Source organism: Micromonas commoda, chromosome 7, assembly GCF_000090985.2.
Source record: "Micromonas commoda chromosome 7, complete sequence".
NCBI lineage: Eukaryota > Viridiplantae > Chlorophyta > Mamiellophyceae > Mamiellales > Mamiellaceae > Micromonas > Micromonas commoda.
In genome coordinates, this window is record NC_013044.1 from 757,369 (window position 1) to 784,992 (window position 27,624).

The 27,624-nt window shown below is 57.1% G+C and overlaps 17 protein-coding genes across 17 annotated transcripts; 9 read left to right on the forward strand and 8 right to left on the reverse strand.

The window, feature by feature from the left end:
* Positions 1–445: 445 nt before the first annotated feature.
* Positions 446–1,387, forward strand: MICPUN_101488 (predicted protein; the record flags this gene model as incomplete). Its single annotated transcript, XM_002503566.1, has 1 exon — positions 446–1,387. One exon carries the CDS (start codon positions 446–448, stop codon positions 1,385–1,387), a length of 942 nt encoding a protein of 313 aa, XP_002503612.1.
* Positions 1,388–1,421: 34 nt separating this feature from the next.
* Positions 1,422–2,482, reverse strand: MICPUN_60095 (predicted protein; the record flags this gene model as incomplete). Its single annotated transcript, XM_002503913.1, has 1 exon — positions 1,422–2,482. One exon carries the CDS (start codon positions 2,480–2,482, stop codon positions 1,484–1,486), a length of 999 nt encoding a protein of 332 aa, XP_002503959.1. The 3' UTR covers positions 1,422–1,483.
* A 1,020-nt stretch (positions 2,483–3,502) lies between these two features.
* MICPUN_50999 (predicted protein) lies at positions 3,503–5,023 on the forward strand (the record flags this gene model as incomplete). Its single annotated transcript, XM_002503567.1, has 1 exon — positions 3,503–5,023. The coding sequence occupies one exon, from the start codon at positions 3,503–3,505 to the stop codon at positions 5,021–5,023; it is 1,521 nt and encodes a 506-aa protein (XP_002503613.1).
* Positions 5,006–5,575, reverse strand: MICPUN_51000 (hypothetical protein; the record flags this gene model as incomplete). The annotated part of the gene is made up of 1 exon (XM_002503914.1): positions 5,006–5,575. The coding sequence occupies one exon, from the start codon at positions 5,573–5,575 to the stop codon at positions 5,084–5,086; it is 492 nt and encodes a 163-aa protein (XP_002503960.1). The 3' UTR covers positions 5,006–5,083.
* Positions 5,576–6,187: 612 nt separating this feature from the next.
* MICPUN_83849 (glycosyltransferase family 4 protein) lies at positions 6,188–7,663 on the forward strand (the record flags this gene model as incomplete). Its single annotated transcript, XM_002503568.1, has 1 exon — positions 6,188–7,663. The coding sequence occupies one exon, from the start codon at positions 6,188–6,190 to the stop codon at positions 7,661–7,663; it is 1,476 nt and encodes a 491-aa protein (XP_002503614.1).
* Positions 7,664–7,667: 4 nt separating this feature from the next.
* MICPUN_51001 (kinesin heavy chain) lies at positions 7,668–10,583 on the reverse strand (the record flags this gene model as incomplete). Its single annotated transcript, XM_002503915.1, has 1 exon — positions 7,668–10,583. One exon carries the CDS (start codon positions 10,581–10,583, stop codon positions 7,713–7,715), a length of 2,871 nt encoding a protein of 956 aa, XP_002503961.1. The 3' UTR covers positions 7,668–7,712.
* Positions 10,584–11,053: 470 nt separating this feature from the next.
* Positions 11,054–13,091, forward strand: ADG1 (glucose-1-phosphate adenylyltransferase; the record flags this gene model as incomplete). Its single annotated transcript, XM_002503569.1, has 4 exons — positions 11,054–11,120; positions 11,295–11,356; positions 11,469–11,549; positions 11,678–13,091. 4 exons carry the CDS (start codon positions 11,054–11,056, stop codon positions 12,968–12,970), a joined length of 1,503 nt encoding a protein of 500 aa, XP_002503615.1. The 3' UTR covers positions 12,971–13,091.
* On the reverse strand, positions 13,086–14,357 carry MICPUN_51003 (predicted protein). The gene is made up of 2 exons (XM_002503916.1): positions 14,139–14,357; positions 13,086–14,020 (listed from the first exon to the last, which is right to left on the reverse strand). The coding sequence occupies exons 1-2, from the start codon at positions 14,185–14,187 to the stop codon at positions 13,122–13,124; spliced, it is 948 nt and encodes a 315-aa protein (XP_002503962.1). The 5' UTR covers positions 14,188–14,357; the 3' UTR covers positions 13,086–13,121.
* A 622-nt stretch (positions 14,358–14,979) lies between these two features.
* MICPUN_101490 (predicted protein) lies at positions 14,980–15,868 on the forward strand (the record flags this gene model as incomplete). The annotated part of the gene is made up of 2 exons (XM_002503570.1): positions 14,980–15,204; positions 15,335–15,868. 2 exons carry the CDS (start codon positions 14,980–14,982, stop codon positions 15,866–15,868), a joined length of 759 nt encoding a protein of 252 aa, XP_002503616.1.
* A 238-nt stretch (positions 15,869–16,106) lies between these two features.
* MICPUN_91262 (predicted protein) lies at positions 16,107–17,717 on the forward strand. The gene is made up of 2 exons (XM_002503571.1): positions 16,107–16,351; positions 16,496–17,717. Exons 1-2 carry the CDS (start codon positions 16,164–16,166, stop codon positions 17,640–17,642), a joined length of 1,335 nt encoding a protein of 444 aa, XP_002503617.1. The 5' UTR covers positions 16,107–16,163; the 3' UTR covers positions 17,643–17,717.
* Positions 17,718–17,936: 219 nt separating this feature from the next.
* MICPUN_83618 (predicted protein) lies at positions 17,937–18,335 on the forward strand (the record flags this gene model as incomplete). Its single annotated transcript, XM_002503572.1, has 2 exons — positions 17,937–18,094; positions 18,227–18,335. The coding sequence occupies 2 exons, from the start codon at positions 17,937–17,939 to the stop codon at positions 18,333–18,335; spliced, it is 267 nt and encodes an 88-aa protein (XP_002503618.1).
* Positions 18,336–18,349: 14 nt separating this feature from the next.
* MICPUN_60105 (predicted protein) lies at positions 18,350–20,667 on the reverse strand (the record flags this gene model as incomplete). The annotated part of the gene is made up of 1 exon (XM_002503917.1): positions 18,350–20,667. The coding sequence occupies one exon, from the start codon at positions 20,665–20,667 to the stop codon at positions 18,403–18,405; it is 2,265 nt and encodes a 754-aa protein (XP_002503963.1). The 3' UTR covers positions 18,350–18,402.
* A 517-nt stretch (positions 20,668–21,184) lies between these two features.
* Positions 21,185–21,767, forward strand: MICPUN_60106 (predicted protein; the record flags this gene model as incomplete). The annotated part of the gene is made up of 2 exons (XM_002503573.1): positions 21,185–21,494; positions 21,622–21,767. The coding sequence occupies 2 exons, from the start codon at positions 21,185–21,187 to the stop codon at positions 21,765–21,767; spliced, it is 456 nt and encodes a 151-aa protein (XP_002503619.1).
* Positions 21,768–21,878: 111 nt separating this feature from the next.
* On the reverse strand, positions 21,879–23,546 carry MICPUN_101493 (predicted protein; the record flags this gene model as incomplete). Its single annotated transcript, XM_002503918.1, has 1 exon — positions 21,879–23,546. The coding sequence occupies one exon, from the start codon at positions 23,544–23,546 to the stop codon at positions 21,879–21,881; it is 1,668 nt and encodes a 555-aa protein (XP_002503964.1).
* A 417-nt stretch (positions 23,547–23,963) lies between these two features.
* On the reverse strand, positions 23,964–25,229 carry MICPUN_108617 (predicted protein). Its single transcript, XM_002503919.1, has one exon. It carries the CDS (start codon positions 25,215–25,217, stop codon positions 23,988–23,990), a length of 1,230 nt encoding a protein of 409 aa, XP_002503965.1. The 5' UTR covers positions 25,218–25,229; the 3' UTR covers positions 23,964–23,987.
* A 123-nt stretch (positions 25,230–25,352) lies between these two features.
* On the forward strand, positions 25,353–26,339 carry MICPUN_60109 (predicted protein; the record flags this gene model as incomplete). Its single annotated transcript, XM_002503574.1, has 1 exon — positions 25,353–26,339. One exon carries the CDS (start codon positions 25,353–25,355, stop codon positions 26,337–26,339), a length of 987 nt encoding a protein of 328 aa, XP_002503620.1.
* Positions 26,340–26,457: 118 nt separating this feature from the next.
* MICPUN_97665 (predicted protein) lies at positions 26,458–27,099 on the reverse strand (the record flags this gene model as incomplete). Its single annotated transcript, XM_002503920.1, has 1 exon — positions 26,458–27,099. The coding sequence occupies one exon, from the start codon at positions 27,097–27,099 to the stop codon at positions 26,458–26,460; it is 642 nt and encodes a 213-aa protein (XP_002503966.1).
* Between the last annotated feature and the right edge of the window lie 525 nt (positions 27,100–27,624).

Genomic DNA, 27,624 nt, shown 5'->3' on the forward strand with positions numbered 1-27,624 from the left:
CAAGATCCAGGTCAGGGGTAGCCAGACTGGAGAGGAGACGGTGAGGACTGTCCCCAGCCACTTCCTCGCCGCGTACACAGCGCCCTTGGTGGAAGATACCACTGACTGTAAGGTTGATTGGAGTGATTTGCCCACCGTTAGCGACTTTGCTGGAGCACAAGATCCCGGCCTGACTGAGGCCCGTTCGCTGAGACGAAAACGCGGTCAGAGTGAACAGTCCTACACTGCAGAGAAGCAAAGAATGAATAAAAACGCGGCGATCGCCGCCTTGGAGATTGCTTCCGAAGAAAAGCTGCTCAATATCAACTACGAGCTTGGATGTGTTCGGGCAGGAATGGAACGAGTGCAGCATGACAATTCGGACAACCCCATAAGGCGCTTCGTCAGCTACGTTTCAGGCTACGCCGCCGCGTACGGCAGAGGATTGACTAAAACGAAATACAGGATGTGGCTCGCTGACGAGAGGTATTGGCAGCACACTATCGACGCTGCAGAGGCCGCCGTGAAAGGCGAAAAAATTCCGCTCTTGTTCATCCTCGTCAGCAAGTGTGCGGCGGATGACTATGCGGCCAACTTCCTTCGCGACGAAAGGGGCAACGAGCGGCCGCATCGCAAAACCCTCAACGAGATTCGCGCTGAGCTTGAGCTGCTGCACCGAGATCGTCATATCATCTTGATTGACGTACCGGCGAGGCTATTCGGCTGCTCGCGGATGAAGCCCACCTCGACCGGGTACCCGGGATGCGAGAGCTGCACGGACGCGGGGCTGACGACACTCGATCACATGCTGAGAGTAGTCATGACGACCGCGGTGTCGTGCGGAATCGCGGTTGGTGGCATAGCCACAATATGCGCTGATGTCAGAGAGGACTGGTTGAATAAACTAGTCAACGGGACCGGTGCGACTACACCGCCTTCGCTTCTTGACGATGCCGTCGCCGAATACGAGCTGAAGCGAATGAAATGGACGGATGTGGTGTCTGGAAATGTCTCAGTGGGGCGAGGGCTCCACTACGTCTTCATGCACATCGTGGGTTACCCTGAGGCTGCCAAGATGTGCAAGAAACTCACGGCGTACGCGCTCGGAGTTTTCAAAGACGACCGGGACCTCGTCATCGGCAGGGAGGATGCAAAGGTTCTCGTGAACCTCGCGTTTATGCTGCACAATTTTGTGGGCGCGAAGGCGAGGCGCGATTTCATCAACATATTGATCGACGCGAAGCTCAAGCTAGATGTGTCGAAGCAGCAGGACTACAGAAGCGAAATGTCCTCCAACCTCGTCAACATTAATGTTCCCGACGACATGATAATCGACCTGACCTCTGATCAAGAGGAGGAGCAGAAGGAGGACACCGATGAGGACACCGATGACCACCCGCGGCAGTAAGAAGCCGGTGTTGTCCGCCACAAACAAGACGGTGTGTCCCTCAACTATCATGTCTACTAAGAGTATTGCTATAGCTACTACCTTCGAAGGTACTAGCTAGCTAAAGCTAGCGGGGGGCAACTCGTCGAAATCTTCTTCTGGCCACAGCACAGCACTGACTGATCGTCCATCAAACTTCCTCCCGTTAAACAAGTTAACAGCGGCTTTTGCTTCAGCAGCTGTTGCAAACCTAACGAAGGCGTTGCATTTTATGTTTGCGTCGATGGAATTTCGAGGGATACGCAATTCGATCACCTGTCCACTCTTCGAGCACTCCTGCAGCACATCCTCACAGACGTCTTTGTACTCTTCCTCTGTGACAAGGTCAGATTCCGTGACGAGATTTCCCAGGCAGACCACACAACTCTCTACTGGGCTTTGCTCGGATTTTGCTTTCTCCGTCGGTTGACGATCGACAACATCTGTAGCCGTGGTCGGCTGCTTATGTTGTTGCCTCTCGCTCTCTGCCAGCTTGCTGGCAGCTAACTGGGCTACTGCAATTGAGTCAACGTACCCTGATGGGCGGGCTATGACCATCGCTCGTCCGCAAAGGTTGGTCCCGTTTAGTTGAAGTGCAGCCGTTGCCATCTCCTCAGTGCGCAGCTCAACGAATGCAAACTTCAGGTCATGCGACATCCTCACCTCAATGACGGGCTTCACAAATGGATTGTCACTCGGAAAGGCCACCGCCATTGAACTATCAAAGAACTGTCTGAGTGATTCAGCGTTGACAACACCCACGAGCAAGTTGCCCACGTATACCTCTCGGGCGAGTCTGTTCCCCCCTTGTTCCTTCGATCCATCTGCACGGACCACGTTCAAGCTCGCAGCTTGCTGCTCCAGTATCCATTGTTGCGCTCGCCGCTGGCGCTCAGCTTGAGTGATGGCGGGATCTGCTTGGGCAGCCGGCTTGTCTAACCCTAAAGACTGAGGGGCAGCACCGCGGTTTGCCGCACCACTCGCTCGGTTATCTTTACCTCTGTGTCTTTGTCTCGGAACATACCCACCGTAGTCAGAACTGGAACTCGCACTGCGACGGCGTCGGCGCCTGGTCATGATAGGACGGGAAACGATCAGCGCTTTCTCAGCAGTTGTGGCACAGTTGATTTTGGTGGGTGTTCCACTCAAACCGAGCTAGCAGGAGAGCTCATTAGCGACTCTCGCAATGCTGCCTACCTGTTACCGTCCCTCGAGCGCGACCTTGACCTCGATCGACGCCTCCAGCGATGGCGTGGTGGAGTCGAGGACCTCCTATTTCCACGCCGGTGCCCAGCGTCAACATCCCTCGATCGGTGCCGACGCGGAGAACCCCCGTGACGCCTGTCCCGACTCGGCATCCTCTCGCGTCCTCGCTCCTCACCCCTTTCGGTACGGCGCCTATCGTGGATATCGTCTTCGCGCCGATAGTCGCGTCCCATCCTCAGCGAACAGGAGAGACTTTCAGTGTCTGCCGTAGCAACCTCCACGGCCAAAAACAGTCACGTGTCGTTGTAAGTTACATGTGACTGCACAGCCAGACAGCTGCACAGCTGCACAGGCAGATGGGAGGTTCGTTCGGCACTCAAGTTTATTCGAAGTTTGGCCGCTCCCGTCTCAAGGAGAGGCGCCGCGAGGAAGTCATCAGCAGGAACAACCGGGTTCTCGATGAAGTGAGCCAAGCCAGAATCGTCGTGTCGTATGTCGAGCGCAGGTCGGGCTAGGGCTGGGCGTCATGGGGGGGAGGAGGAGGGGGAGGAGGATCGCCCCCCGCCGCGTTTTTACCACCTTCGACCGGTGGAGGGCAAAGGCCTGAAGCCAATCGTGCTGCGGGAGTCCGAAACTGTCATCGTCGGCAGTAGCGAGCGGCTGGGGATATCGAATGCGAAGATTGGCGCGAAGCACTTGGAATGTAGGCTCACCCTGAGCCCCGTGGTCGCAGTCGAACTGAGAGCGAGTGAAGTTGTCTACGTTAAGGATCGCTTCGGGGTGCTGAAGATGCTCAAGGCAAACTTCATAGGTTATCTGAAGATGGGAGAGGTTCTGTACTTGTGTGCGACTAACAAATTACCACAGTATGGGTATATCCTCACTGAAGGCATGCCTAAGACGAGAAAGGCTTCAGACGCACGTGGAAATGAGGAGCCAGCCTCCGCTGATGCTCCCACGAGAGAGGGTGAAGACTGCATTGATCTCCTCGATGATAACAGTGACGGCGAAGGTGGGGCGACTGATACAGCAGCACGCAAGCAATCAGCAAAGCGCAATACCAGCGAGAAAGGAAAGAAGAAACGCCAACCGTCTCAGCCCAAAGCAGAAAATGAGGGAAAGGGGACCGCAGAAGATCCATGTGAGCTGCTGTCCTCCGATGATGAGGTCGTCATCTCGGAACCAGATCAGAAAAGCAAGGCGAGAAACAACGGCACAACAACCAAAAAGGGTGGCAAAAGCGCTGATAAAACGACAGCAGGGAGAGGTCAGGGCGGACGTGGTAAAGAGAAGGCAAAGAGCAAATCGAAGGCACCTGAGCGTGACCCTCCCAAATCTCAGCGTGAGGAATCTGGGCAACGGCGTGGCTTTCAAGATAACACAACCCAAGCTGCAGGGGCTGGTCCGTCAAGCACTGGATTCACAAACCATACACACGCGCCGTATGGTGTTCCACACGTGCCCCCTGAGCCTGCACCCAATCATCATGATGACACTCCTTTGGTCTCGACACGCAGAGCGAATCTTCTGACGACGTGGAGAAGATTCAAAGCAGCGCACACGCGTAGCAACGAGCTCTTGATAATGCTGCGCGCCAAGCAGGAGGAGTACCGGGTTGCTGTTGCGCAAGGGCGCATGTTCAGCCATGGGTCTTCGTCTTACCAAGCGCAACTCATCAATGTGACTCGTGTCGCTGCCGCTGTTGAAGAAATCATGAAGCTCCATCACATAGTGATCAATGAAGTTACAGTTATTGCTGCTCAATACAAACGTGCTGCGGAAGAGTTGGACAACGCCATCCTGACCATGAAAAGTCAGCGTCATGCCTCAGCGCATCAGCGTCATGGAGAAGCCAAAGCCACAGACTTTCAAGCAGAAGTGAAAGCTTGGGAACTTGTTGAACAAACCGCTGACTTGAATGTCTTTCCTGCTGGCGAGCTGAAGAGGATCGCCATAGCTATGGGTGTTGATGTTACTGGATGTTTAGAGAAGTCTGAGTTTGTCAAGTCCATCGCAGCGAAGAGGGATAACGGCAAGGAAGCGTGGCTGGTAAGAAAGCGAAAGCGGGGTGCAGAGGAAGAGATCGCAGCGAGACAGCGGAAAAAGTTGGCTGAGCTTCGCAACGAGGAGGCAAAGCGGGAAGCTGACGAGGGTGCTCAAGCCAGTGCGAAACAACGCGCTGCCTCCCAGGTTGCTGCTTGGGCGCGAAACGCAGATTTGCGACTGTTTTTGCAGCGGTGCGGTATCACTGTGGAGGGCACAGGGAGGACGAAAAAAGCATTGGCTGGTGCTTATAAACGCGCTATGCTGAAGTTTCATCCTGATCGAACACAGAAGGACAGCACCGAGCAACGGATCCTTGCAGCAGAGGTCACGAAGTGGATCACCCACGCGTGGCAGAATCTTAGTTGAGCGTAACTTTACAAAGAACTTTAGAGATAGTACAGTGTCGTTCCTCTTCCCCGGCGTCCCTCAGAACGGATGCATCGGTCTGAATTCTAACGATTTCGCCATGTTTTTCTGTATCGCCCTCACCCCGTACTCGCTCGTCCCAAAGCACTCGAGCGTCTTGCGGGCGCCATAGGCCCGGTTGCTTGTCAGGAAAGCGGTGTTCGCCGGGATCGAATCCATGAGGGTCTGGTGTGTCGCAGCCGTCACGCCTGCGACAGATTTTGAGTCCGCCACCTCGTCGGACTCCGAAGACTGCTGCGCAGAGGGTGCGGTGACACGCTTTTCGAGCACAGTCCATTGCCTTGTTTGGTAGTCGTAATATGCACTCTTCTTCATCTCGATCGGTCCCCTCGTCGCCTCCGATCTACTATCGTAGTCTGGAAGTAAAAATCCCCACTCCGACTCGAAGTGCCTCTGCGATTCCGTCTCTTCCTTGATTCTCAGCCTCCAGTTTTTATCATCGTTCACCACGTTCTCCTCCCTCACTTTCTTGGGGCGGGTGGCGGGTGGCATAATGACAGATTTGGATTCCGCTCGCAGATTCGCCCAAAGGCCAGCGAGTACCACTCACAATGTCAAGGCGGCTCTCGATTACGGCTCTGTATCGTTTGAGAGGGGTAAACGTCGAATACGAGAAGGTGCGTCGACTTTTGCGGACGTCCCGTCGGCCGGCTCGGGCTTCGAGGTTTGCGGGGCGATTCTATCACCTGCGCGCTTTCTCGCGCCTGTGCAACACGATGACAGAAGTTTCGATACCAGGGTACCGGTAGTCTCAGATTACTGGACCTTTACCTTGGGATAAAGGAGCCTTCCCGCCGAGAGCTGAGGACACTGGAGGCCGCTCGTTAGGCACGAGAGGCAGCCAGACATCTTCCCTCACGATAGGGGAGACTAATAAGCGTGCTGCTAAGCTCGTGAGATTAATCTGTCGCTGAAGCGATCGTATCGCTCGACTCACCGACGGTACGACCAAGCTTGATTCGTGATTCGCACGGGACCCAACCAAACCAGCTTTTTGAACCCGATCGCTCCCGCGTTGTACTGCGAGTCTCTATCTATCACATGCACTCGGTAGACGTCGCAATAGTAAACGCATTTTCACATCCGTATGATATCATCAGGCCAATGGGACGAGGTGGTCGTTCCCGAAGCGGCGCGGGTGCGTCTCGTGCAACGCCAGCAACACTCAGAGACCCCGATAGGCACTTCACCATCGTGACGACGGCGAGCCTTCCTTGGATGACCGGAACCTCCGTCAACCCCCTTCTCCGCGCGGCGTACATGGCGAACCGAGGAGACGAATGCGGAGTGACCCTCTTGGTTCCGTGGTTGGCACCTTGTGATCAGAAGCTGGTGCACCCAAACGCGATGTTCCAAACCCCTGAAGAGCAGCAGCAGTATATCCGAAGTTGGCTTGCTGGACGGGTCGACTTTGACCCAAAGTTTGAGATTCACTTTTATCCAGGACGATACGCCATCGACAAAGGGAGCATTGTCCCTGTGGGAGACATCACGGATTACGTCCCCGACAATGAAGCTGACGTTGCGGTGCTCGAGGAGCCAGAACATTTGACGTGGTTCCACCACGGCAAGCGATGGACTCACAAGTTTCAACACGTCGTCGGAATCATCCACACCAACTACCTCGAGTATGCGCGCAGAGAGAAAGACGGCGACAAGAAGGAGGTCCTCCTCAGGGGGGTCAACGCCTTCGTCGCTCGCGCGCACTGTCACAAAATCATCAAACTCTCGGATGCTGTGCAGGATTTTGCGAGGTCCGTCACTGTCAATGTCCACGGCGTTTCACCGCACTTCATCGAGGTTGGCCGCAAAATTGCGGCTGCTGCGAAGGATAATACTAAGAGCGAGGAGGAGGTTGGCAGTACTTTCGGCAAGGGTAAAGTCGGGTACTTCATTGGAAAGGTCGTCTGGGCTAAAGGCTACCTTGAGCTCCTTGAGCGTGTCAAGGAGTACAACGCAACAGCAGCCTCAAAAGACAAGCTCATCATGGATGTATTTGGGGATGGCGATGACTTCAAGGCGGTGAAGGACTCAGCAGCTCGCCAGCAACTTGCGCTGACATTCCACGGGCGAGCGGACCACGCGGGAGACGTGATTCGAGGCTACAAGTTTTTCATCAATCCATCGTTGTCTGATGTTGTAGCCACAACCACAGCAGAGGCGTTGGCGATGGGAAAGTTTGTGGTTTGTGCTCGGCACCCCTCCAACGAGTTCTTTTCGACCTTCAAGAATTGCCGAACCTATTCCAATCCGGACGAATTTGCCGAGTGCGTGCGCGAGGTTTTACACGGTGAGCCAGAGCCTATATCCCCCAGTGACCTTCACCGTCTGACTTGGCAAGCAGCCACTGAGCGATTCCTTGACGCTGCCGAGCCGGATCCACCTGAACAAAATATCGTACGCAAAGTGAGGTCGCTTTTGGGCGACTGGGTTTCGGCTAAATTTCATAATATGCTCACCGCATCGGAGGCGGTGAGGTGTCTAGTAGGCGGGGGGGCAGGAACTCTGCTAAGGCCAGGAACAGGTCTTGCGAACTGGCGACCTGACATCTGGTCAGGAGGAGTTATGGATCGAAAATGAGATTGACTACTTATTTTGCTCTGAATAACACATATTATGCTATGCCTGTTCATTTGAATAGAACCTTGTTAGGCGCTCCTAGGTTAGCGAGCTGTCGCGCGGCAAGCTCCGCAGTGGTTCGGCAAGCTCCCCCTGGACTCATCGGCTGTGATTCAGGCGATGGAGTGAATTTACGCGATGGTGTCATGAAGCTACCAAACGCCTTCTGCATGGGGTTTCCAAACCGCAAAGGAGTGCAGATTCGTCGGGTGTTTTCACTCCTTGGGAGGCGTTGGTCAAGTGCACGTGCCCATGAAGCGACCGCAGCATCTGTGAGTTCCAACCGTAAGTCTCTTTCAGGCCCCCGGATAACAAACCCAGATGCATCTGGCATCCAGTCAATGTGAGCCCCCCTTACTGACATCTTTCGAAATTCCCCGAGTGGGGCCCATTCCAACGTATTTGTGTCGACACTACAACGCACCATCCTCCTATAAATCTTTCCGTTTCGCCCGCGTTTAAACATTGCGGCGCCTGCGGCTAGCTGCAGTCGTGCAGCTGTCTCAACTTGACCCACCGCCGCTGTTGACGCTTTTTGAAGCTCAGCCAAGCCACTGTGCCAATTCTCACGAAGAAGTTTCATTTCATCAATTAGAGACTGCCGGGATGCTTCGAGATTCTCAATTGTGGACTCGGCAATATCCTTTGCCAGGGACGTTTCCTTCAGTTTCTCTTCTAGTGTGCAGACCTGCTGAGCAAATATTTTCTTCTCCTCCGCAGATTCTGACAATCGAGCTGCGGATTGCTGAAGAACCTCACGCTCAAGTTTCAACTCACAATCAAGGGCATCAGTGACTTTTTTCTGTTCATGAAACCTCTCTCTAGCTGCAGCTGCATCCTTTTGAGCATTCGTGAGGTCTTCTTTCAATTTAGCATTGTCGGCTGCCGCATCTGCAAGTTGTTGCTTGACTGTCAAGATGTTCTCCTCAAGCTCTGACAGTCTCTGGCGCAGACTGCTCTCAACTTTGACACGATCTGATTTCTCCAGGTCTAAAGCCTCTTGTAATTCACTTTGCGTGGCCATAAAGTTTGATGTTTCACGGCGCAGTAACTCGTGCATTTCGTTTTCCGCAGCGATCCGCTGTTTTTGCTCGCGTAAGATTGTCCCTCGAAGCTCCGTTTCCATCTCTATTCGTTCAGCTTTTTCTCGCTCAAGTGCGTGACGAAGCTGAACCTCGATGGCCCCATGTTGCGCTCTCTCTGACTCAAAAGAATCGCGTAGCCTTTGCTCAGTCAATAACTTTTCAGCCTCCTGGCGCGCGACCAAATCTCTTTCGAGTGCTCTCATTGAGTCCGCGAAGTTCTGGGCTGCTTCACGCAACGCCTCTCGCTCCAGCGCGAGCTCCCGCTCAAGCTCCTCTGCTGCAATTCTCTGTTTCGTGCGACATTCTTCCGCAGCGGTGATGTCAATCCGAGCGTGTGCAAGTTCATCGCTCAGATTATGTGCCTCAGTCTTGGCATCTGAAAGCTTGATGCTCAGCGATGCGATCTCAGCCTCAGCCTCGGCCAGCCGTCTTCGCAATTTTTCTTCAACATCAGCACGTTCTGCTCGTTCACGGGTGATTAGATCACACAAATGGTCCTCTTTCTCCGCACGCTCTGCCTTCTCTCGATCGAGCATTTGTCTTGAGCTCAGTACCTCCTCGCCCATCTTCTGAAGCGCTGAATTAGACGCAGCCTCGGCGAGCTCTCGAGTGAGGTCCGCCGGGTCAAATTCAACATTTGCAGAGTGAACCACTGGAACCGTCGTTACTCGCATAGCTCGGGAAGCAAACTCGAGGGAAGTCGTCGTCTCATGGGAGTGTTCCAACTCCGGCGCAAGGCAGACGAGCAGTGCAGTCCTGCTTCTTCCTGACAAGGACGACTCGAGTATTTTCGTGAGCATGGAGTCTCGATACGGAACATGACTTCGTTTCTCGGCGAGCGCTTGCATCACGTTGCCGAAGGCAAGCAGGCTCGTATTTATGTTTGTCGCCTCCGAGAAACGTATTCCCTCGGATAGCGTCTTCTTAACCCGTTCACTGCCAGCCATATCTACCACCGTGAGTAAGCCCTGGTGTTGTAAGAGCTCCAAAGTTCGCCTGTATCCACTGGAGTTGAGCTGAGGCATCACAGTAGTGTTGTCTGGTCGAGGAACACGGTTGACCTTGAGCTGGAGCACACAGTGTGACCTAGAGGAGTGCTTGTTCATCATCGTCTCGGCATACACCAGCCCCTTCCTTCCCTGTCGAAAGCAGTCCAAGAGATGCTCGGGCGATTTGCACCTGTACCACGTGCAGTCCAGAAGCTCCCAGCCTCCACCCGCTGACGCCTTCCTCTGACACGCCCTCAGACCTCGCTCGGAGTTTCCCGGAGTGCGCTTCATGTCGTTCGGTTTGAGCAGGTCCATGACCGTCTCGTTGTAAATCTGCACCATCGCTATCTCCACGTCGTACATGTGCGTCCAATCCGCGGCGATGCGGGTGAACAAGTCGACCGCGAGCCTCGGCACGAGACCGGCCTCGCCTCCGTCGCCAAGGTTGAGCAGGGAGTGTGTTTTGCCGCTCCCCGTCTGGCCGTACCCGAGGATGGCGCCGTGACATCCACGGAGGACTGAGTCCAGCACGGGCGCGCCGACGGCCTCGTAAACATCATGTTGCGTGGATCGAGGCCCGAGGCATCGATCCATGTCGAATGTCTTCCGCACGACCGCCGCGTTCGGATTCACAACGCGGATGCTCCGAGACGATTTACCGTCTCGCGGGGACGCGTCCTCGGCATCGTGATCGACGCAGCGTGTGGCGACCTCGCGAGAACCTGAGGGACTCGCCGGCTTCACGCGCGCGTAAACAAGAACTCGATCGGGGAGTTTGTCGATGCCGCTCGACTCCGAGGCTGGCATGCTTGCACCGGGGTGAAGCGTTATGTGGAGGAAAACGTTTGACTTCTTCTCTTGCGCTCTCGTCCAGCCTGTCGAATTTTTCCCAGCGGCCAGTCTTGGGGACCTCTTCGTTGAAGGCAAAACCCGACATGACCGTTCCGGAACCGTAGGCAAAAAAAGCCCGCCAATTTCAGATATTTCCACAGGCCCCGATTCCAAAAATCTTGCGCTTGTTTTGACTGTTTGCCCATTGCCAAGAAAAAGGTTCTGTCTCCTAACGACCTGTTTTTCAGCTCCCACCAGATTAGAGGCCGCGAGCCCCCGCGGAACCCTCGCGAGAGGCTCGGATATGATTGAGCATGCCAGCTGGACTGGAGATTATCCAGTTTTTTTTCCTTCGCCTTCAAAAAAAACGGGATGGGGCACCGCCCCGAAGAACCATATCCCATCTGCGCGAAGCACACCTCGCGTTCCCCGCCTGTCCAAGGAAAATGCAGGCTGTTTCCATGCGCGTCCAGGCGCCCACTTTCGCGTCCGGCGTCGCCCCCGCCAAGTTCGGTGCGTTCTCCGTCGCGCGTTTCCGATTTTTTGTTCGGTTTTCCTCTCGCTCGTCCAATCGCCGGCGCTTCGGACCGTCGGAGTAACGTCGTTGCACCCCGACGCGACCGCGCTCTCGAGAGATTCATAGACCGATTAGCTGATGCAACCACGTTGGTATCCTCCCATCCACAGGCTCCCGCCAGGCTGTGCGCGGTAAGGCCGTCGCGTCCCGCCGTGTCGTGCCGAAGGCCGAGGTGAGTGGGCTTTCTTCTTCCCCTGGCACCCGCAAACGCGTGGGCAGCCGATCTCAAAACGCGAGCATCGTTCTGACTCAAACCTTCTCCCATACCATCCCCCACTGCGCAGGTGAAGCGCGTGACCCGTGCCGTCGCCACCAAGGCTGAGATCGCCACTGAGACCGCCACCGAAGTCAACGACAACACCGACGTGAGTGCGCGAGTTTGCTCTGCCCTCTTCTGTTCTCCAGATCTTGCCCTCAGTAGAAACGCCCCCTCGCCCCACTGAAGCACATGACCGCGAGACTGACGCCAGTATCCGTCCTCTTCACATCGTAGAATGTCCTCGGCATCATCCTCGGCGGTGGTGCGGGCACCCGCCTGTATCCTCTCACCAAGACCCGCGCCAAGCCCGCGGTTCCCCTTGGCGCCAACTACAGGCTCATCGACCTCCCCGTGTCCAACTGCATCAACTCCGACATCAACAAGATGTACTGCCTCACGCAGTTCAACTCCGCCTCTCTCAACCGACACCTTTCTCAGGCGTACAACAACAACGTCGGCTCCTACAACCGCCAGGGTTTCGTCGAGGTGCTCGCCGCGCAGCAGTCGCCCAAGAACAAGGACTGGTTCCAGGGCACCGCGGATGCTGTGCGCCAGTACATCTGGCTCTTCAACGAGTCCAAGTGCGACGAGTACATCATCCTTTCCGGTGATCACCTCTACCGCATGGACTACAAGCCCTTCATCCTCAAGCATCGCCAGACCAAGGCTGACATCACCGTCTCCGCCGTGCCCATGGATGAGGAGCGCGCCGCGGCGTTCGGCCTCATGAAGATTGATGACACCGGCAAGATCATCGACTTCGCCGAGAAGCCCACGGGTGACGCCCTCAAGGCGATGATGGTGGACACCACCATCCTCGGCCTCGATGCCGAACGCGCCAAGGAGATGCCTTACATCGCGTCCATGGGAATCTACGTCTTCAACGCCAGGGCCATGGAGAAGCTGCTTATGGAGGACTTCCCCACGTGCCACGACTTCGGCGGTGAGATCATCCCCAACGCCAAGGACCTCGGCATGCACGTTCAGGCATTCCTCTACGATGGCTACTGGGAGGATATCGGTACCATCAAGGCATTCTTCGACGCTAACCTCGCGTGCAACGACCCCGAGAAGGCCAAGTTCAGCTTCTACCAGACTGGTGCCCCCATCTACACCCAGTCTCGCTTCCTCCCCCCCAGCAAGCTTCTTGATGCCGAGGTCTCCAAGTGCACCATCGGCGACGGCTGCTTCATCAAGAAGAGCAAGCTCACCAACGCGATGATCGGTCTCCGCACCAACATCCAGGAGGACTGCGTCATCGAAGACGTCATGATCATGGGTGCTGACTACTACGAGGAGACCCACGAGTGTGAGGACCTCCCCGGCTGCACCCCCATTGGCATCGGCGCCGGCACCACCATCAAGAGGGCCATCATCGACAAGAACGCCCGCATCGGCATGGACTGCCAGATCATCAACAAGGACAACGTGCAGGAGGCGAACCACGAGGACAAGGGTTACATCATCAAGGATGGGATTGTTGTCATCTGCAAGGATGCCATCATCCCCAACGGCACCGTGATCTAAACTTGTTCAATCCCTGGACACGATTATTTGTATGACACGATAGTTTGGAACCATCTCGCGGTTTCGTGATGATGGTGTAGCACATAGCTGGAAGTATTGTAACGCGCGGAACATTAAGGAACACAGGCACTTTTGACTTGCTAGCTAGCTACTAAATCAATCCGGATGCCTGGTACGAACAAAGCTCGACGACCAGGACGCTGATGTCATCCCGGCTTCTGTTCGCACGCGCGAGCTCAACCAGTCCACGACAGGCCGCATGTATGCCTTTCTTTTGACTTAACGTCAGACGCACGAACTCGACCGCCTCTTGGTTATCCACGTGATCCCAAAGTCCATCAGTGCCTAGAATGAGGAACTCCGAGCTCTCGGAGATGGTGCCACAGAATACGCTCGGCTCCGCGGTGATGTAACTCTTCAGTTCTCGATCACCGAGAGCGCGACTGACTCCCAATATCCCTTGCACGCGCTCACGAACAATCTCACCACCCCGACGCTCGACTGCTTCTCGTTCTACTGCGCAATCTGGCCTATGGTCGTGGGTCAACGCCACAGCCTGTCCACCCTGGCAAATCACCGCTCGGCAGTCGCCAACATTGGCTACCCAAATTCTGCCTTTGCAAAGGTATGCTGTCGTGGCAGTTGCCCCTCCTCGTAAATCTCCAAATGATAAAAACTCTTGATCGGTAGCTAAGAACCCCTTGATCATCGCCGCCTTGACCTGTTTCATAAACTCGTCAGGGTCCAAGTGTGACCCGACGTCATTGACCTCCCTGAGGATGTTGTCGTGCAGATTATCTGCGGCATAGTCCGCAGCCTCCCGCCCCCCGTGTCCATCGAAAACAGAGAATATCCCCCGAGTCGGATCTCCGTCGAGGCCTGGTGCAGCTTGATACGCATCCTCGCAAGAGAAGCGCCGATTTCCTCGCTTGGAGCTGAGGGCAAACGTGCGGCCCTCGACAACTGTGACCTCCTCGGCCAAGCTTGCGTCCTCCAGCTCGCGTTCGGTCGCGAGCTTCATCTGCATTCCACTAACATGCGTGCGCATATCTGTCGATTTGTGATGCGGAACATGATTATGGCGAGGTTTTAGTTAGTTCGGAGAAGAGCGACCATCAGGAAGCAACCGGTTGAAAAAAAGCGTTCAAGTCATGGACGTTTGACTCACCGTTCGAGATGCTCAATGCCGGCGGACGCTTCCTTTTCTTGAACGTCATCGGCGAGCTTCTCGCTAGTGTGTTCCTGGAAGCAGGGGATCCCACAGCGACGGTACCTTGACCGCTCACCTCGGCTGGTACCCGAACCCGAACTCGCGATGAGCATCCTTCTTCGACGACGCTGACGTTCGAAGAGCCGTGACACGCCACGGGTGATCCAGCGTTCCACGCGCTTCCGAAACGCTTGGACAGGTCTCGATTTTCCATCCCTATAGACGAGATCGCTGATGAGATCACTTTCAGTTCCACCGTCAAGAAGCCGAGACGCGTCTACCTGAAGAGCACGCGACGAAGAAGTCGACGCTCCTGGGCCGTTTTTCGATCTGCTACCAGCGCAGCGAAGAGGTAGCGCCGATACCTCAGCCTGTCTCTCAACAGCTCGAGTACAGTCGCCCGAGCGAGAAGTGTATCCCTCGTCGCTTGCCTCTGATGAATTTGCGGGAAGTGCACCGCCCTGTCCTTTCCGCGAGTGTGACACTCTGAGATGGTGGAAGCGTGGTTTTGTTGACCGCCTTTGACCCACCTCCCGCGCCACGAATTTTCTCACTAACAGGAATAAAAATGCATGGTTTCTAACATAAGACGTAGTGTTCGTCACAATACCTGTGATAATTCAAGTTTCGGAAAATATTTCTGACTGATTACCTGTAGCACGAGCACAGCAGCTTGGCGACGCCTACGAGTTATCCGTCCAAGGCGGCACCACGTCACACTTCGTGAGGGCGCAGGGTGTCCCTGCGCGTGTTTTCCGCACCAGCGTCGCGTCAGTCGTCGGGGTTGTTTCACGTCCACATGGCGCAGTCCACCCGCATGTGCGCCGGGCTCAGATGCAATAGCATGGGTTCCAGGGCTGTGGGGCGCTCGTTGGGTCGCGCACAGGTTGCAAAAAAAACGCACGCGTTCATTGCGACCTCCGCCGCGCCTCTCCGCGTGACTTGCATGGCCAACCAGAGGCGCGTGGCGAAGGTGCAGCAGCAGATGCGCAGAGAGATTTCTAACATGATGCAGACTGACAAGGTGAGTCCAGGAAAAAGCTGGCCCGGGCGTCTATTGAGACGGTGGCGTGCTTCGTCAATCAAACCCTAAAACCTATGCGCTCGTGCTCGCGTCAACCCCAACCTGACCAAGCCGTTTCTCCAATCTATAGAAATTACGCGATATGGTGTATCCCGAGGAGCGGATGGGAGTGGATAACGTGATGTCTTGCATGGTGACCGTGGCTGATGTTGAGGTCTCTGGCGACCTCCAGGTTGTGAAGGTGTTTGTTTCAATCCTCGGCGACGAACGCGGGAAGAAGAACGCCATCAACGGATTGAAGAAGATGGAGGGTTACGTGCGTCGAAACATAGGGAAGAGGGTGTCGCTTCGGCTCACCCCTGATATCAGGTTCGTGTACGATGACTCGTTCGAGCGTGGTCAGAGGGTGTCGTCACTCCTCGACGAGCTTCGAGTCGAGAGGGAGGTGAGGGAAGCGCGTGGCGGTGGATACACCAAGTCCGAGCTTCTCGCCGTCGAGGACACCATCACAAACCCTTACGGCGATGAAGAGGATAGCGATTGGATTGAGGATCTCGATGAGCTCATTGGGGAGGAGGAGGAGGAGGAGGAGGAGGAGGAGGAGGATATTGACATCGAGGCAGTTTGGGATGAGTTACAAAAGAATGCCAAAATTGACGACTGAGTGTGCGCCGGGTGGCTGTCGCGCCATTAGTGTACCGTAGCGAACTATTTTGATCACTCTTCATAGTTATTGTTTGCATCGTAGCACTTGCGGTCGGCTGGACTCAAGACTCTCATGTGATGTTTGGCGAAGTTGCGTCTCTGAGTGTCTCACTTTTTTCAGGTGGAAAAACTGACAGCGCGTCGCTTTTTTGTGCACGGGATATTTTCGTGTCGTGTCGCGACGTATCCACTGTGGACACGCGCAGCCTCGGGCCCTTCCTTGGTCGTTGTATTTGAGGTCACTCTACAGCACAATGTCTACTGTCATGCAGCAGGCTGCGGCGACACCCGTCGCGATACTTCGCCTCCGTGGGAAGACTCACTCTCGCGCAATTCGCGCACATCGTCTCGGTGCTCGCCGTCAGGTTTCCTGCGCGGCGTCGCCGGCAGAAGCGATTAAAGACAAGCGGATCCCTGTCACCATTCTTACGGGATTCTTGGGGTGAGTACTACAAGCGCACGCGGTGCACTCATAGAGTCATCTTCTCGGCATGCTCGAGGCCCCTAACCAAAAAAACCCTAGGGGAAACCAAAACAACGACCCGCCGCGGCAACTGACCTAAGTCCACTTTGCCCCTGTCCGCAGATCCGGCAAGACGACGCTCTTGAACCGTATTCTTGCGGGTGATCATGGCAAGCGCATCGTCGTCATCGAAAACGAGTTTGGCGAGATTGACATCGACAGCGAACTTGTCGCGTTCAAGGAGAATGGAGAGGAGGACATCATGCTCCTCAACAACGGTTGCCTCTGCTGCTCCGTTCGCGGCGACCTGGTTGATATGCTCGGTCGACTCGTGACTGAGAAGAAGGGCCAGTTCGATCACATTCTGATCGAGACCACGGGTTTGGCGAATCCGGCTCCCATCATTCAGACCTTTTATCTGGAGCCCGACCTGCTGGACACGCTGCGCCTTGACGGCGTCGTCACCCTCGTGGACGCAAAGCATGCCATGATGCACCTCGACGAGAAGAAGCCCGAAGGCGTAGTGAACGAGGCCCTCGAACAGGTTGCGTTCGCCGACCGTCTCGTCCTCAACAAGACCGACCTGGTGAACCAGTCGGAGCTCCTCAGCATTGAGAACCGTGTGCGCACCATCAACAACCTTGCCAGCATCCAGCGTGCAGAGAAGGCCAACGTGGATCTCGACTTTGTGCTCGGGGTCGGCGGTTTCGACCTCGACCGTGTCGAGGACGTCATCATCGGCGAAAAGAAGGAGGAGGAGCATGGCCACTCACACTCACACTCACACTCACACGGCGAAGCGGAGTGTGTGGATCCGGAGTGCAACGACCCGAGCCACTCTCATTCCCATTCCCACTCCCACTCCCACGGCGAAGCGGCTGAGTCGGAGGCGGAGTGCGAGGTGTGCGGCGAACACGGTCACAGTCATAGCCATCACGTGCACGATGACACAGTGACGAGCGTTAGCCTCACCATGGACGGCGAGGTTGACCTTGACCTTGTCAATGATTGGCTCGGCATGCTCCTGAACGACAGATGGCAGGATCTCTTCCGTATGAAAGGCGTGCTTGCCATCGAGGGATGCGATGATCGCTACGTGTTCCAGGGCGTGCATGCCCTGTTTGAGGGAATGCCCGACAAGCCCTGGGAGGATGGGGTTGCTCGATCGTCGAAGCTTGTGTTCATCGGGAAGGATCTGGACCGCGATGAGCTGGAAGCGGGATTCAAAGCTTGTGCTGTTGGAGCAAGCGTTGGGGCTGCCTCCCAGTGAGCTTAGGTAGCTAGCGCGCAGTAGAAAGAGTGGTTCGGTAACACTTACCTTCAATACGATTCATTTAACATTGTCGAACAATCCCTGCGTCTCGCGGCGGTTGTGTGAAGATTTTCTTGAGAAGAAAAACATGGCCCTGCAGTGCGACTTGCGTGTCTCGCCCGCCCGCCTGGCCAAAATATTTAGACCTAAAATTCTGGCCTCCGCTCCCACAGCTGGCGGTTCGGGACCGCTCACTTCCGCGCAGTCTTGTGACGTCGTGCGTTCAGTAAAATGGCGTTGCCCACCAAAGCCATGGCTACCAACCCCTCCCAACTCCTGCCGTCGGAGTTGGTGGACAAGTGCGTAGGATCGAGGATTTGGGTGATCATGAAGGGCGAGAAGGAGATGGTTGGTACTCTCAGGGGCTTTGACGTGTATGTGAACATGGTGCTGGAGGATGTGATTGAGTAGTGAGTCTCCCAAGAACAATTTCGCATTTTGCCGCCCCCCGCGTTCTTCTCCTCCTTTTTTCGGGACAGTAGCCCGGCATACCGCCGTCCCGCGTAATTCCTGTCTGACCTGATTCCGATCTCGTACTGCAGTGAGATGACCCCAGAGGGCAGGCGCGAGACAAAGCTAGATCAGATTCTTCTCAACGGGAACAACATCGCGCTGTTAGTACCGGGGGGCATGCCTGAAGACACAGCGTGAACGAATACGCGTAGAGAGGGAGTATCACGTAGTATATTAACATTTGACAAACAAAGACGCCTCTCTCTCAGTACGAATCGTCTCCGCGAGCCGTCACCCAAGCCACAAATATGGCTGCAACGAGAGCCACACACCACGCCGCCGAAGCCGCAGCGCGCCCACCGGCGGGCCCGGCGCTGAGGAATGGATAGAAGACATCCGCTGGGAGCGTCGGCAGGATGGGAGGGGACGCAGGTTTCACACCCTCCGGAGCATCCTGAGCCATCTCCACAAAGTGCACCGTGGACTTCAGCATAAAGTCCTGACGGTCGTCGGCGGCGTTGTCCCAAGGAAAGTCCGTGTAGGTCCAGTCCGCGAGATTCCAGCTCACCTTCACCCGCTGGACCTTAGACTGCGCGTGGTCGAGGTGGCCAACCTTGGCAGTGAGCACGTCGATGTTGACGCCGACAGCGACGTTTTTGCATGTCTTTGTCGTTTCATCCCAAGACATGGCTGAGTCCCCGGAGGGTTTGGTGAGCTGCTCTGCGGCGGTCAGCTCCGTGGCGCAGTCGGTCGTGTCGGTTGCATCGCACGACTTCCAGTCAGCGATGTTCTCGTAATTCGCGTTGGCCCACGCAGCCACCATCACCGTCTTTGCGCTGAGATCGTAGTTGCTATCCAACGTTCCATACAGGAGACCGTCCATGAGCTGGGCAGGAAGCGGCACGGATGAACCAGGCGCCTTGGTTTTGTCAGGCGTGGTGCCACCCAGCACGCCGTTCACGCTGATGAGATCGTACAAGTAGTCGGCCACTGCCTTGTCGCCGCTGCCCTGGCAGAAAGTCTTGAGATTATCTTGCGAGAGAGGGATGGCGCAAGAGCTCGATTGAGACATGCCGAAGCGCACGGTAGACTTGCCGTTGCCGCTGCATCTCCCATCGGGGCCCGCGCCAGGTATGGTCAGGCCATCCTTCAGACGTGCGACGGCATTTTTGCCAGAGCTCGTGTCTTTGGTACCTGCCAAGAGGGGAGCGCCAACCACGTAACCCGGCGCGCCGCTTCTGGGCACCACCGTCTCGGCGCTGAGTTTCCAGGACACCGTGTACTTGACACGCACGGACGAGGGGTTGCCCGGGTCTGCCAGGGCACCATTGGCATTGTACACGGCTGACCACCTGGTGCTGGTCATGACGTCGGCAAAGACGAGGTCAACGGCAAAGCTGCTGATGGAACCACTGCCGTCGTGCGTGATGACGTAGTGTGCCTCAACGACTGCGAAATTACACGTGTCTGCAGCGCCAGAGCCGCCGCTGCCGTCGGTGAACGTCGCGGCAGGGACTGTACCCGTCAAATCTGTGAGTTTGCCGCCAATTCGAGAGCGGTACTTCATGGAAGAGATTGTAGGAGCCTCCGTCGGGGTTGCGCTGCTTCCGGGAGTCTTCGCCAGCTTGAGGTCGTTGACCAGGTACTTGGCGTTCAAGAGAGTCGTACAACTCTTCGAGAGTGTGTCGTCAATGGGCACCAGGCAGGTGGCATCTTCCGAAGCAGCGGACGCGGGAAGTGGCATATTGTACCCAATCACGTTGGTCCATCCGCACACGCCGCTGAACGTGGCTCCTGGGAGCACAAACTTGTTTCCGGGCAACAGCGGCTCAGATGCGGCTTTTACGACACCGATGGTGTCGTTGTGGCGGTACTTGGGCTGGGTCTCGGACGCGGCTGCGGGCACGGGATTCCAGAATCTCTCGCTCTGGAGCGTGACCGAGCTCTTCAGGATGTCGTCAGTGGCAAAGCCCGGGTCGAGGAAGTACTTTCCCAGCGAGGCGCTGTTGTCATCCTTGATGCAGAGCTGCTGCGAGAGGAAGGACATGTCTGCCTTTCGCTGCTCGACAACACCGAGGCTGCTGCTGCTGAGCAGGTTGACCCTCGACACCGTCGAGCTGGGCAAGCAGTACTCCAGTGATGGAGGGCTGCGACCCTCGGGGAGGCACACCTTGCCGTTCATGGCCGCGTTGGCTCCGTCGTAAACGCAAGTCGCGCATTCGGTGAACTGCGCCTTCTCGTTGGAATCGCAGTCGGGGTCGCAGCAGCAGTTGGCGTCGCAGGTTCCCTCGGTGAGGTCGCACAGGCAGTTCTCAGCCGTGACCTTGACCACCGTCTTCGTCGGCTCGGTCGGAACGTCGGTCCAGTCGATACCGTACGTCGAGGGGGCATTCAAGCCCGCGGACTCTGCGGTGGGGCGCGTGGCGGCCTGCGCGTCCGCCCCGGTGGCGAGCAGGGCACCGACCAACACTCCGGCCAGCAACGACGCGCGGCGGCCCGCCTTCGTTCGGAGCGACGCGGTGTTCGTCATATCGTAGATGGTTAAACGAACCTTCGATCGAATTCGAGGCTCGACCCGTGCGTGGGGTTGGCGGCGGCGCACTTTCGTCGCGCACGCAAGCTCGCCGAACTTTTCCAGCGAAGAGATGCCACCAACGGCACCCTGCGACGGAGATCGATGCGCTGCGCCTTGGCCGCTCTCGGGAGCCACGCGATTTCGTGGAGCGCTGTCCGACGTGAAGGCTGAACAACGACCCGACGCCGATACTTCCTTCCGCGGTCACGTCACGCGCGCGCGTCGTGAGTGGACGCGTCAACGGTCCGGGCTTTCGGGCTAACATCATTTCAAAAACAACGCCGAGTTTTGAATTTATTTGGACGCGTGCTTGGGTTATTCTTGAGTCGTGGAGACCAGGGAGAAACGGTCACTGGAACCTGACTGGCACGCAGTGGCGGAAAAGGTAATTTTGTGTCCAGTTGGGGCGACCTGACAGACGACGATCGGGAGCTGCGGAGAAGGGGGCCACTGTAGCTGGACGCAGCCCGCCATGTCGGAACCACAGGATGACCTCCCGCGCGCGCACATCAAGAGGATCGTGAAGGCTAAGCTGACAGCGCTCATGAACGAGGGGGGACCCGACGCCAAGGGCAACAAGGCCCCCGACGGGCACGTCCAGAAGGAGGCGCTGCTCGCGTTCGGCGAGTGCGCCAAGATCTTCATCCACATCCTGACCTCCACCGCGAACGACATATGCCGCGACGGGAAGAGGCAGACGATCAGCGTGGACGACGTGTTCAAAGCTGTCGAGGAGCTCGAGTTTGGGGAGTTCGGCGAGCCCCTGAAGGAGGCTCTGGCAGGTGAGACCCGCGCCCGCCCGCGTGCCCACTGCGCCCGATCCTCTCCCGCCCACCTTTCCTCTGCGCGAGTCGCCTCGCATCGGTGCAAATTCTCTGACGCTCTCTCCCATTTCTTCACACGACGCAGCGTTCAAGAAGGACGCGGCGGCGAAGTCGGCCAAGAGGAACGACGCCGCGACCAAGAAGCGTAAGGCGGAGGAGGACGATGCGGCAGGAGAAGGGGAGGAAGACGCAGAGGAGGAGGCCGACGAGGAGGCTGCTGAGGGCGCTTGAGTGGAACTTGGCACGCACGACATGTAAAACACGAGCGAAGAAACAATTACAAATCTTACCGACGCAAACCCGTCCTTGTGTCCGAGAGGTTTCTGCGCGGTACAAGGAATCTCACCCCGTCCGCCACTTGTATGAGCTCATCGCGTCCTCAAGCAACTTAATCCTCTTCGCGATCTCCTCTTGCTGCCCCTTGAGCTTTCCGACCGCAGCTGCCCGTTCCGCGTCGGTGTTTGCCAGCTGTTCCCTGAGCGTCGCCTCCACGGTCTGATACCTCGCCTTCCTCGCCGCCTCCAGCTGCATGGCTGCGTCATCCGCCTTGGTCGCGCCGCCGTCGTCCCTGTAGTCAAAGAGGTTATCCCACTTGGTGTCAAGTCTCTTGAGCGCCTTCTTCAGTGGGGTCGCCGTGTACAGCACGCCAGCCCTCTGTTCGACGAGGCCCTCCCGAAGAAGTTTGACCATGGCGCCCTCCACGTCGAAATCGATCTTGAGACGGAAACGATCGTACAGCTCGTACTCGCACTTCGCGTCAATCTCCTTGAGCGTCATGCTCTTCCCGTTTGCAGCCAGGACAGCGTACGAAAGGATCATCTCCTTGCACTCCTGATCTTCCATCGATTCCATAAGATGCATCAGCATGCCCGTCTGGCTGTTGGCGCTCTTCGCCTGGAGTTCCTTGGCCATCATTCCCGTGTATCGCGTCTGCGCAGCCATGAGCGCGGTGACAGACTGCGCCACCTTGCCGCCGAGAACGGAGATGAGCGTGATGACCTCCTTGGTCCAACCTCCCGTCATGAGGGTCCAAAGAAAGGTGATGATGGCGATAATCGCGAGCGTCACGTTTATCAGCATGTCCTTGAACTTCACCGTGACGTTCACCTCGGGGAAGATCATCTCCAGGTCCGCCATGGGAATGTCGTGGAAGGACTTGAGGATGAGGGGTCCGACTCCGCCGGGGCCAGCCTGACGGTCCTCCACCGGTTTGGCCATGCGATACAAGAGCACGACCTCCTTGAACGTTGGCTCTTGAAGCTCCATGGTCTTGAAGAGGTTCTTGAGAATCGCCAGGGGATTTGGCAGCAAACGGCGAAGAGTTCGACGCTCGATGACCGTGACGTCATGCCTCTCCTCCTCAATCAACCCCTTGCCAGCGCCGTCCTTCTTGACCATCGCAGTGCGTTTCTTTCCTACACCGCCTAGGGACGCGAACACCGTCTTGGGCCTGCCTACGATTGCCAGCAGAGGCTCCATGATGCACATCTCCAGGAACATCTCGACCTTCTCCATGATGAACATGCCCTTTGCCTTCGCCACGCCATTGCCACGCTTGAACAGCAAGGCGGCGTCGGCAAATTGGGTCAGGCCCTCGCTCAGAGCGGGATTCTGCTTAAGAAAGGTACCAAGGAGTTCCTTATCGAACTTATCCCAGGCGATGTCGCACGGCAGCGTGAACATGAAATCCTCCGCTTTCGCCAGCTCCCATTCCTTCTGCGTCAACAACGAAAAGTTGGCATCGGCCAAGAGCGTGCAAAAGTCGCTCACGAAGTCCACAGACACGTCCAGAAACTCCGAGGGGGTCATCTTACTTTCCTTCATCACGTCTATGAGCGCCTCGTTGTCGTCTTGGTGCGCCGTCACGATGTCGAAGTTGCGCTTCAACTTGTCGCGTGACTCGAGGTACTCGAAATGGAAGAGGAGCCGAATGATCCGCATGAAGTCGCTGAGCCCTTTTCGCTCAGCCTCGGGCATGAGCTCCTTGGCGATTTCCTTAACGAAGTTCATCCCCAGTGGAATGAACGCGGAGTTCCTTATCTCCGTCTTGTTGTCATCCTGCTTCATGGATAGAGGAAGTCGGGAATGTCAGCATATTACGGCTGAAGGGTGTTTCGGGTACAATCAGATACGCTTCGTACGAAGGTAAATTTCGGGCCGTCTGCTCACCGTTTCCTCGGCCATCTCGCCTTGTTTCTGTGAGGGGTTGCGCAAGCGAGTGTGCACCTCGGCACAATGCGATGGTATTTCAAAGGAAAGCTCGCCGTGACGCCCCGAAGTATGACGCCGTCGTGGATCTACCGGCGAATTCGATCGATTTTCCTTTTTGATACCGACCACACGGCAGGCAGGCAAGCTGGCAAGTGATCGGTGACGTCTGATTTTCACCATCTTTTCTGTTCCTAGCGAGAAGCAGCGAGTGCGCCTAGAAAATTCGCATCTTTACAACGTTCAGAGCTCATCGAGGTCCACCGCGGCCGTGTACTCTCCCTCGTCTTCCTCCAGAAAGTCCGCGCGCGTGTATTCGTGCCGGAAACCTCCGCGCTCCTCCCGGAAGCGGCGAAACGCGCGAAGGCCGAAAAAGGCGCCGACACCCACCCCTCCGAGCCCGACGAGCCAGAGAAAGAACGACAGGACCCTGCGACCGCGGTTTGGTCCGCGTACCTTCCCTTCGCTCGGTATCTCCGGGACGTTCTTGTCCCGGGACAGAAACCCGGCGTCCACCAGCAACCCCTCGGGCCCAATCAACCACCCCCAGACGCCGTCGATGAGTGCGACGCCGAGGTGTTCCTCCACGAAGGTTGGGATCTCGTTGTTGTCCGAGCACCAGCCGCACGTGTCTCCGATCAAGGCGTTTGGGTCCTTCGGGCAGTGTCCCGAGAACCCCGGTTCCGTCTCGTCCGCGTAAAGGTCGCACAAGGGCGTGTCCTTGACCTGCGCCAAGAGCTGCTCGTAGGAAATTCCCTCGGGAGGCGCGGGCAGGATGTTCTTCGTCTTGTTCGAAGCGAGCACCTGGCCGATTGTGATCTTCCGACCGCACCCGCACGATGATGTGATGGCCTCGCAGTACCTCCTGCACGGGGCGACCAGCGCGAGTGTCTTGACGAGGTTGGGAACCTCTTTTGCAACCGCGTCGGCGATGTTGTCCCCGTCAATCTGCCCTTGGACGATCCTCTGCAGCGGAGGGACGATGGCGAGCTCGATGTGGTCCTGGAACGACCCACACGGCGGCACGGTCTGCGCGCAGTACAGATCCTTCAAGTTCGCGTTGCACCCGTCGCACATCGTAGCCTTCTGTGCCTCAACCTCCGCTTCGAGCTCCGACGTCGGGTCCTCGTCCTGCTCCGCTAACGCGCCGCGGTAGAACGCGCAGTCCACCTTGAGTGGGTAGTTGACGCAGGAGTGGGCGAACTTCGAGCTGGGGTCGAGATCTATGCAGCTTTCCCTACCACCGAAGACGTCGCACTTCGTCACCCCACTGTCCACCATCTGCTGCCCGAAGAGGCGGAGCATCGCCCTCTGGGTGTCGGCGTCGAGTGAACCGAGTTGTTCGAGCCACCTCAGCACCTCGGAGAGGTCGCTCAGGTCGGGCGAAGACACCGCGACGACGCCCCCGGTGGCGAAGAACAACAAGAGTCCGAATAGCGCCGCGATCGCGACGCGCGGGTTCCACGCGCCCATCTCGACCGCGTGCTTTGCCGTTGGGGGTAGTGGCGAGGCATTCCGCCCTTTATCCCCAAAAACTTGGGCTCGTCCTGGATGCTGACATTATTTTGAACGTCCGGGCTTGGTCGAGGTCTCGACGCTCCCTTCGCCATGTTTGGAAAGATGTTCGGAGGGGACAAGGCTCCCGGCGGTGGAATGGGCACGGGCATGGGGATGGGAGGCGGCGGAATGGGGGGCATGGGGGCGGGAGGCGCGCCGGCCGGGGGCGGGGGTGGAGGAGGCTTCGCGCTCAGCCCCGAGGAGGTCAAGGAGGCGTTCAGGGAGTTCGACCTCGACAAGAACGGTTTCGTAGGGGCGGCGGAGATTGCGCACGTTCTGCAGAGTATGGGAGAGAAGGCGACTGACGACGAGGTGGACGAGATGATCCTCATGGCCGACCTGGACGGCGACGGTCAGATCAGCTTCGACGAGTTTTTCAAGCTCATCAACTCCTTCCAGGGGATGCCTCCTCCCCCCAACGCGTCTATGGGGGGCGGGATGGGAGGCGCACAGCAGTCTATGGGGATGGGTGGCGCGCAGTTCCAGCCCCCCCCGCCCGGCAACCCCGTAGCGGACATGGAGTCGTTCCAGAAGTCCCACGGACTCAACAACGAGGCGCTGAAGAAAATCTACAAGCAGTTCCTGGCCATCGACCAGGACAAGTCCGGCATGGTGGACATCAACGAGTTCTGCCGCCTGTTGCGCGTCGAGCGCTCTCCTTTCGTGGAGAGGCTGTTTTCCATGTTCGACAGCGACCGCACCGGGCTCATAGATCTCAAAGAATTCGTCGTTGGCCTGTCCAACGTGGGCACGGAGGCGCGGGAGAACAAGGTCAAGTTCGCGTTCCAGGTGTTCGATCTGGACGGATCTGGCTCCATTGACTCATCGGAACTCCGGAAGATCGTCAAGGCGACTAACATGGCGAGCGAGAAGCAGCTCAACAGGAAGGTGGAGTGGCTCATGAAGCAGTGCGACACTGACGGCGACGGGCAAATCTCCTTTGACGAGTTCGTCAACCTCTCCAAGAAGTTCCCAAATATCGTCTTTCCGGCGTACTCGCTGGCGAGCGGTTTGGGTGGACTCACAGGTGGGAAGTGACGAAGGGCTTCGTAGATATTTTAGCAGGACGCTGTACGCGTCGCCCGCGGACCCCGAGCTGCGGTGTGTAAGAAGAGTAACGAACTATTTAAATGAATTTCCAGCTACCCGGCGCACATCACTCAGTTCCAAACGCGCGATCCCCCGCGTCGCCGAGGCCGGGGATGATGTATCCCTGGTCGTTCAGCTCCTCGTCGATCATGGCTGCGTACACCCTGAGCCCGGGGTACTTGTCAGAGAGGACGCTGAGCGCGGTTGGGCACGCGACGACGCAGACGATGCGGATGTTTTTCACCAGGGCGCCGCGGCTGAGGCACTCCTCGATGGCCTGCACGATGGTCCCGCCCGTGGCCAGCATGGGGTCGGAGATGAGCACCCGCTGACCCTCGGCGAACTGCTTGGGCAGCTTGTTCAGGTACATCTTGGCCTCCAGTGTCTCCTCGTCGCGGACGAACCCGAGGTGGTAAGTGACAGACGCCGGGAGCACCGTCTTGCACTCCTCCAGGAGCACGAGGCCGGCGCGAAGCACGGGCACCACCGCGACGGGCTGCCCGGGATCCACCATCTCCACCTGGGCTGTCGCCATCGGACCCTCCACTTCGGCGGTGAACGTCGGGAGCCAGTCGCGGACGCACTCGTAGACCAGGAGACGGCCGAGCTCGCCGAGGGTGCTGCGGAAGATGGCCGGCGGGGTCATCGCGTTGCGAGCGATGCCGAGCCAGTGGTTGATGAGGGGGTGTGGTGGTACAAAGACAAGCATCTGGTTCGTCGAGGGACCCTTCGCCCGCGCGGGTTCCTCTTCCGCCCTGACTACCACCCTGGTCGCGCGGGACGCCGATCGACGAGAGATCTTCGCAGGTGATACCTTTCTGGAGGAGCCCGCGTTCGTCCTGGAGATTGTCGGAGCGAACATCGTCGTTGCGGAGATGCATCGCATCGCGACACCACTGGCCGTCATGGTCGTGTTGCAAACTTTGAAGCCCAACGCGCTGTCGAGACTGGCGCGCGGATGGCGTGGAGAAGACGTCGCAGCAGTTCGGGAAATTGAAAAGGCCTCCAATCCCAAACCGGACCTCCCCATCGCCCTTCTAATGGGTAACAATCAACAATTCTTCACATGCAAACAGTTAGGACGCGTTTTGATTTATGTCATCGTGGTGCTGGTGGCTTGGTGGACTTTATCCAGATCTTGCGTGATTGGCCACGGGCGACTCGCGTAAATCTATCCATTGCCGATACCCTCTTCGACCCCGCCCTCGCAGCGTGCGCACAACGACCCACGCCC